Source organism: Lolium perenne, chromosome 7, assembly GCF_019359855.2.
Source record: "Lolium perenne isolate Kyuss_39 chromosome 7, Kyuss_2.0, whole genome shotgun sequence".
Taxonomy (NCBI): Eukaryota; Viridiplantae; Streptophyta; class Magnoliopsida; order Poales; family Poaceae; genus Lolium; species Lolium perenne.
The window spans coordinates 171411156-171419937 of NC_067250.2; the positions used below are offsets into that span (position 1 = coordinate 171411156).

Genomic DNA, 8782 nt, shown 5'->3' on the forward strand with positions numbered 1-8782 from the left:
TTAGTGAGTAATTATACTCGTATTCAAATTTAGACGGTAGCACCGGAGAGTACGCCGAAGAAGAAGGTTGCTACCAAGAGGAGGAGGAGGAACAGTTTGAGAACTACCAAGGCAAGCTACTACCAATGCAAGCTAATATTCTTGCAAAGTGCAAAGCCCCTTGGGGCAAGGCACCATGTTTCTTATCTTTTCTTATATGAACCCATCCCAAGTTTTTACTTGACAAGTTTTTACTTGTTTTCTAAATGAGTTACTTTTATAGTTAACTTTGGTCAAAGTACAAGTTGATTACTAGAGTAGTGAGTTAGCCTTCTCCAAGCAAAGCAAGTTAGCACCCCTCATGAATTAGAGCTAGTGCTAATGAATTAAAACTTGACTACTCTAGATGGGAACAATGTGAATTTGAAGGATTTTTGAAACCTTGGAATGAAGATGCATTCCATTGAATGATTTTTGAAGGTGAATATGACCAAGAGAAGATGGTGATTTTTGATAAACAAGGATGTTGGTTTGAATGCGATACCTTTCCAATTAGTGAGTACCCCCACAATACCTGATTATGGGTAGGGCTTAACTGGAAGTTTATGCGTCTTAGTATGGGTTCCCTCTAAACAAGCGTCATTGGGGTTATGCCGAAAGCTGCCTCTACCACAAAAGAAATGATACGATATGATGCGAAATGAGGTGAATGTCCGGCCCAAGCCCTGTGCAGTTCCCAGGCTGACTGTCTGTCTTCACTGGGAGGCCAAGCTCATGGGGAGAGGTGCTCATACTAGGATTCGTAAGTGAAAGGTTATGGTTGATGATCCGCGTACTGTGTTACGATGATTCGGGGAAATCCCGACGGATGAAATCAAATGTTGTGGCACAAGTGTGCAACCTCTGCAGAGTGTAAACCTATTCGAATAGCCGCGTCCACGGTTACGGACGGTTGGAAAGGCCATACAGTTTCCGATGTCATATCTTTGAAAATGATGTTGAAAAGGGTGATGGTGAAATGACTTGTGGTGAATTGAATTGAAATCACCACTTGAATGGTGGGAATGACACTAATGTTCCCACTTGAGTTAGATGGCACTTGAATAAGCTTTTCTCAAACTTTGTGAACTAAAACTAGCTTTATGCAAATCAAACTAGAGCTTAGCAAACCATACTAGAATGTCTAGCACTTACATTAGTATTAGTTTGCGAGTACTCAATGTACTCACGGCTTTGTCCCTGGCTATTCAAATGGCCAGAGTATGAAGATGACCAAGGAGATGACCAGCAGGACGCCTACGACAACTAAGCGCCTTCCGACGTCAAGCGTTGGCCTGTGGACTAGAGAGTCCTTGTATCTTACGCTTCCGCTATGTTGAACGATGAACTTGTGTTTGTTCGTTGATCAATAGATCAACTATTCGTGTAATATGGATCATGTGATTCCAAGTTGTAAGACTTATGGTTTGTAATGAATGATGACTGTGATACTTAACTATTATGCCTCGCAACAACAATATTCCTGGGATTGCGATGTATGACATAATAGGTATTCGGACTTAAAAATCCGGGTGTTGACAAAGATTTACTTGTTTAGTTTAGCATTCTGTAATTATTTGTAATTTTCATTTTCTTTTTCACTTATTCCATTTTTGTAATGTGTTGTAATACTTATAATTCAATTGGATAATGTAAATGACAATGTATTATGTGTGTTAATCAATAAAGCTCAAGTTTTTTCTAATGAGCTTTGAATATATGTTCTATTACTTTATATTCTTGATTTATCCAATTGTTTAATGAATTATCCATTATTTAAATTATAATATACTTAATTGATGTTTGAATTTAAAATTCAAACATAACTTGTTTGAATTCAATCATGCAACTTAACTTGAAAGGTGGATTGTTCCCCTCTCTTCTCAAAAACCCTAAGTTGAGTTTAAGTTGAGTTTAGATAGGTCCAAGTTTATCGCACTCACGAAACCCTAACCCTATCTGGTGTCGAGAGAGAAACTTGTCCCCCCTAAGATGCAGTTTTTCAATAAAGCGTGAAATTTCCCCAGATTTTACGATGCAATGCACAGCCCTTTCTAAATTCTACCCCTCGATTGTCTCTAATTCTGAGATATTACATATTGACTGCCAAAAAAAAATCTGCCATGCAGATTCATACAACAACATATACCAACCCATGGATTTTTATTCATATCGTCACAATAAGCTTACAAAATACCCTGAGGTCCTGTACCTCGAAAGAGCCACTCAGAATACGATTACAATTTTTCAAAGACCAAAGCAGGTTACATTTCCCGCTTCTTCAGCTTTATCGTGAGTCCATTTTTCATCTGCAGTATGCAAGATAGCTTCGGCTCGATGCTTTGCCCTTGAACCACCTCCACATCAAAGTTCCACACCACCGCGGCGACGACGGTCTTCATCTGCATAAGCGCAATGTCCTTGCCGAGGCACATCCTCGGGCCCGAGTTGAACGCCAGGAACTTGTGAGACGGCACGTACCTCATCTTCTGCCCGTCGTCCGAGAGCCACCTATCCGGGTTGTACTCCAGGCAGTCTTTACCCCACACACCTTCCATCCTACCCATGGAGTGGAGAGAAACGAACAGGGTGTCACCGGCGTGCACCTCATGGCCACTCGGCATCACATCGTCAGCGACCACCGTCTTACGTTCGATGGGGCCCGGCGGATACAGCCTGAGAGACTCGTATAGGGCGGCTTTCATATAGACCAGAGATTTGGTCTCCTCCGACTCAAAGACCACCATGTCGCCGGCACCTGTGGCTGCTGCTGGTTTACGTGCTGCGATGGATGAAAGCTCGCTGCGGATGATGGACACGACACGAGGGTTTTGGGCAAGGTTATACAAAACCCATGGCAAGGTCGTTCCGATCGTGTCCCTCCCCGCGATCATGTAGTTGATGAGCGTCGCACGGAGCAATTCGTCGTCTTGGTAGTCTGGGTCGTCGATGTAGGAAGACAATATGTCCACGGAGGAAGGAGCTCCCTCATTCCCAACGTGTTCGTTCTTTCTCATCTCCATCATCTCCGTGATGAATCCATGTAGCACCGTGTGCGCAGCGGCGAGCTTTCTCTCTGGGCCGATGTTCAGCCGCCTCATCAACTTCCACCAAGAAGCCGGCACGGTGTGCCGGAACAGGGCCACCTCCATGACCGTGTCCATGGCGACGGCGCGGTCCATGGGCGGCATGTCGGAGGACAGGAGGCCAGGGTCCACGCCGAAGACAGGCGTGGCGGTCAGGTCGAACACAAACCTCGTTATCAAATCCTGCACGTCGAAGGGAGTCGCGGTGCTCGCCATGCTGGTAAACACCGGGAGGAGGCCGTTCTCCACCTTGTCGCGGCAGCAGGCGGTCATCCGCGCGAGCAACCGGGGGTTCGTGAGCACGCTCTGGATCTTGGCGCGCTGGCGACGGCACGGCTCCCCGTCGATGGTGAAGAAGCTGCCGCCCATGATGTCGAAGATCATGGCGAACTCGGCGCCCTTGGGGAAGTTCGCGTAGTTCGTCGTGAAGATGTGCCGGACGTTCTCCGGATCGCATGTGACGAAGAACCGCATCCCGGTCCCGGGTGGGCCGTTCGCGCGGAAGTTGTGGCCTGATCCGGCGAGGACGGCAGTGAGATAGTCGTGCAAGTTGTGGAGGTTTGCCAGGAGGGAAGGCAGCACGCCTACGATTGGCCAGTTTGTGGGGAGCACTGCTGGGCTCTTTGATCTACTGGACTTGAGGTAGAAGTAGAGGGGAACAAGGAGCAACACGAGTGTGGATATGAGTAGCTCCTGAGAGAACGAAGTCGACATTGTTGTCAGTAGTGTGGCCGTGTGGGGATATCCTACTAGGAATACTTAGGTTTATACTGCATGGACATGGCGATGGCTTCATTTATAGAGAAGTTCCTGAGGCTACCACTACCATTGTGCCATGCATGCATGTAGTTGCCATCAATCTGTGGATGCTTTGCAATGTGGAAGGTTCAGCACAGGTCGTTGGTTCGTGGAAACATTAACTCTAGTCAACCCTAGAATGGGTTCCATCGGTTTGAATTCATGTTTATCGTGAACAAGCATGGCATCATATTAGGACGGCTGGCCCATACTGACGACACAGATAACTAGGAGTATACAAGCTAGTGCTCGCGTACAGTTCAGTTAGTGGCAAGTGATTGTGGACTTCTTTTACTCCCTCCGTCCAGGATTAGTAGGCTCCTAACGAAAAACTATTTGTCCAGAAATTAGACCTCCACAAGGCTTGTAAAAATTGATTGCTCCTAAATTAGTGGGCCTATAATTACTCCACCACCGCATGGTTTCTGGACAAATTCTCCACCGCACCTTCCTCCCTCCCTCTCCTTAATTATCTCCACCACCGCATGCATGCATGTGAAAACGTTTCTGTTTTGTGAAGTCTGAACGTACTCCCTCCCTTGCATGTGAGTAATTGCATGCATGTGAGTAATTGCATGATGTTGCATGCGAGGCTTTCCCTTCATTTCCACCGCACCTTCTCTGTCTCCTCCTCTCTGTCTCTTCTTCTCCACCTTCCTTCCTCCCTCTCTCTCCCTTCATTTCAGCTGGCTATAAAACCGTAGACAATAGAGTCCATGTGAGACACAAAACTTGGAGGTCCCTGCCATGGAGGAGGTGCAAGGCGTGCTGAAGGTTCATGGCGTGGAGGTGGTGCAAGAGCAAGATGGCGTCCATGGCGATGTCGATGGCGTACAAGGCGAGGTGGAGAATGTAGATGATGATGTGGAGGTCACAGAAGGCCAAGTGCAAGAATTAGAGGATGAATTCGAGAGGGTTCATCAGAACATCCAAGATCTTTTTCAAAGAGTCGATCGTGCAACCAATGTTCGAGGTACAGAGGCAAGGATTTCAGGTACTCCAAGGATTACAAGCTCCGGCTTCAACAGAACCTACTCCAACCCGAGCTCAACTTGCGAGGTGTGCATTCATCCGGCTTTGTGCCTCAAGTGTGGCGTCCGCGGTGACCCTTCCATATTCGTTTGCTTAGGATGTAGGCTACCGGTACCAACAGATTTGCGTTGTTGCGAAGCTTGCGGAAATCCTTGCTTGTGTGACAACTTTTGGTGCAAAGATTGTGCTACTACGGTGGCGATAAACGAAGAAGGGGTATGCATAAGGTGTCGTCGCAACCCATCTATCTATCTCGAGGAAGAAAAGAAAGCACATAATGTGCCGGATAGTCAAGTTTAGATTCGCCGGAATATGTAATGGTTTCATATGCTTCAAGTTTATGTAAGAAAGTGAGTGAGAATATGGTTTATATAACCTTATTATGAGCTTATAAAAAGATGGTTTGAGTCACATACGGCATTCTACTCATGTAAAACCCTAAAACAGAATCCATCTAAACAGAATTAATCTAAAATAGAAAAACCCTAAACAGATTTCATCTACTCATGTAAAACAGAACTCATCTAAACATATTTCGTGTAAAACAGAATAGAACTAATTTAAAACAGAAAAACCCTAAACATAGTTCATGTAAAACAGAACTAGTCTAAAACAGAAAACATGTAAACAGAATTCGTGTAAAACAGAATTCATCTAAACACATGTCATCTAGACACATGTCATCTAAAACAGAATTCATCTAAATTACTCTAAAAACATAGTTCATCTAAAACAGAAAACAGTAAACAGTTTTATCTAAAACAGAACTAAACTACAGTAGAATTCATCTAAAACAGTTTTCATCTAAAATAGAACTAAACTACAGCAGAATTCATCTAAAACAGAAAACAGTAAACAGTTTTATCTAAAACAGAACTAAACTACAATAGAATTCATCTAAAACAGTTTTCATCTAAAATAGAACTAAACTACAGCAGAATTCATCTAATCTAAAACAGAATTCATGGTTTGTAGAGTGATCATGTAAAACAGAAACTAGGCTGATCATCTTAACCCTAAACAGAAACTACCAGGGAGTGCATCATCTAAAACAGAAACTCCAGTGATCATCTAAACCCTAAACAGAAACTACCAGGGAGTGCGTCATGTTAAACAGAAACTACAGTACTGATCAAGTACCTCTAGTGTTGAAGAAGCTGGAGTGCATGTCGACGCAGAAACCCCCTCCGAAGTTCAGCGGAGGGTCCACGGCGACAGGGACGACGTTGTTTGCCCTAGTTTCTTCACGGCGACGTCGACATGGTCCGCGCGTCCCTGTTCCGCCGCCGCTCCCTTGTCCACCGCCGCTCCCTTGTCCACCGCCGCTCCCTTGTCCAGTGCCGCTTCCGCTACCTTGTCCCGCCGAAGGAAAGGAGAAAAGACTGCCGCTGCCGCCGATGAGAGAAGAGCCGTGCGGGCGCATGAGGCCGACGCGCCGCACAGGAATCGACGGTGGAGCGCCTGTACGGCGAACGGGCCTCTCCAGCAAGGATCCATTCACGAACGGCGCCGCTGATCGTAGACCAGACAACCCGAGGGTTCCAGTACTCCGCCGCGACGAGCTCTCTGGTGGTTCTTCGGCCATTGGGGACGGGAGAGGAAGCGAGAGGAGAGGACGCGATGAGATGCAGAAGAGAGGAGACGAGGAGATGCCGTATATAACAGCGATCCTTTTGGAAATCAAAACAACAATTGCCGCCATGATTTTCGGCAGTCTGGGCGCGGAAGGAAAGCTCAGCTCGGCGGGGAAGGAAGTTCTGCCTCGCGGGGAAGGAAGGAGAGACCAAAAAAATCCAAACTGCCAATGCATGCCACGAAAAAATAGCGCCAGAAATTTCTCTCAGCCGCGCAGATTTCGTTCGGGTTTTTTCCTGCATCCATGCGACGATTTGCATGGCCGTAATTACTGGGCTTTTATGGAGAAAATATGGAAACTATTTTCTGGTTGGTTGAAACAAACGTTTTTGGCTCCAGGAAACGAACCACTAATCTGCTGCCTTGGTCTTGCTGTTTTTCATTAGAAGCCTAGAAATCCTGGACGGAGGGAGTACATTCACACGCGCAAGATATAAGTATGATGACACGTATACTTAACAACGTGATCTATCTGTCAAAATGCCAAATCCAACACTAAGAGGTTACTATAATAAGTGGAGATCATATAACAACTAAACATTTGTTTACAACACATTGTCTTCAGTCCTCGATGCATATTCCAGCCTTTGATCTCTACTCGATGCATGTATCTTTACTATTAGTTTGCCATAGGTGGTATCCGTAAGTAAAAAAACCATGGTACGTTAAAGAAACCAATCTGTCCGCCCGCGCTAGCGCTAAAGAAAACCGGGGATAATCATCGCGTTCGGCGTTAACGATAAAGAAAACCGGACATAGTCATCGCCTTCCGCGTTAGAGCTGAAAAAACCAAAGATAGTCCTCATGAGTCACGTCTATATCTACTTCCGAGAACAACACCTCAATAGGTATAGGCTTCCGTAGCTAGGACGTTCCAAACTTCCACCGCGACCGGCAGCTGCTATGAAGTTGGTTCCATATATAGGTGAGCACGACTGCTGCGCGACCGGCTCGAGCTTCTGCTGGCGTTCCTCCGCGACTTCGACGGAAAACTTCGGACCGGCCGCCAGCGTGCGCGTCGACGCCGCCGCGGGCAAAACTTCCGGGCAACGTTCTACGGACATGAGGATGCGATCCTGCGGCGGCGGAAGGGATCAGGGAGGAGACACTCAAAACTCAAAAGTTTGGTGACCGCGGCAAGCTGATGCAAATCATAGAACTTCGTGCCTGTTGTGGCGACGCAACAACCGGATAGAGAAGCTGAAAACGATGATGCTTGAGAAGTAAAAAACATGAAAAGATTCAGATGCAGCACCAACAGCACATTCAGATGCCGGCCGGTCGGGAACTGATTGGTGTCCACGCACGCCAACACCGGCTCGCTAGGCATGGCAGATCAATGCGGTTCAGAAAGTAGCGTCATGCCGATCACACGCCTTACCTGCGTAAGTATGCATTTTATGATAGGCAAGCGTACGTGACATCAACTCTTGCTAAGTACTACTACCATACATGAGTATAAGCTAGCTAGCTGCTATAGGAGAGCATATAGGAAAAAAAAAATAGTCGTCTCTTTCAAAACTGGTATTCAGGATTTCAGTTTTCAAAGAAATACAGTACTAACGAAGATAATTAAAAAGAAACATATATAGCCCCAATTCCTTGGAAAAATACGAGTAATGTAATATTGCTGCAAGAAATAGGGTCTATTTTCACTTTGCTTTGGACATGCATTTTACCATAGAGAAGTGTCTCCGCGGCATGGATTTTTGCTTAACAAGTTTCAACTCCAACCAAAAATCGCGGGGGCAACAAATATGTACCGAAAATTGCTAATTTAGGTTATTTTTTAGGCCTGTGTGGAAAGGTAACAGGTCAAGTTTGTTCATACTTTTTCGAGGCCAGAAACAATCTGGTAGGTGCCCAAATGATGCTGGACTGGCAAATGGCCTTCATTAACACTTTGCACAAAACAAGAAACTTTGAAAAAATAAAGCCACGTACAAAAATAAGAAAGTCTCGGGTTATAGATTATCAGTAGTCTAACTATGTTTCCTTCTCAGTGAAAAATCGTTGTAAACAGTATTCTAACGGAAGTTTCAGCATCTTTGTGTGAAATTCCACATCACTTGACATCTACATATTTGATTAATTATCAACACGGCTTTATTATTTATATATATGATGAATATAAAAATTTCCATCTTCAAGCGATATTTTGTACATTATTATTATTTTTAGTGCATACAATTTATTTTGTTTTGTAAACGGTT

The 8782-nt window shown here is 45.2% G+C and overlaps 1 protein-coding gene across 1 annotated transcript; it reads right to left on the bottom strand.

The window, feature by feature from the left end:
* Positions 1–2176: 2176 nt before the first annotated feature.
* LOC127298075 (noroxomaritidine synthase 1-like) lies at positions 2177–3851 on the bottom strand. Its single transcript, XM_051328048.2, has one exon. It carries the CDS (start codon positions 3816–3818, stop codon positions 2283–2285), a length of 1536 nt encoding a protein of 511 aa, XP_051184008.1. The 5' UTR covers positions 3819–3851; the 3' UTR covers positions 2177–2282.
* Between the last annotated feature and the right edge of the window lie 4931 nt (positions 3852–8782).

Coding starts and splice junctions, on each gene's coding strand:
- LOC127298075 (XM_051328048.2), bottom strand. CDS start 3,818: ATGTCGACTTCGTTCTCTCAGGAGCTACTCATATCCACACTCGTGTTG.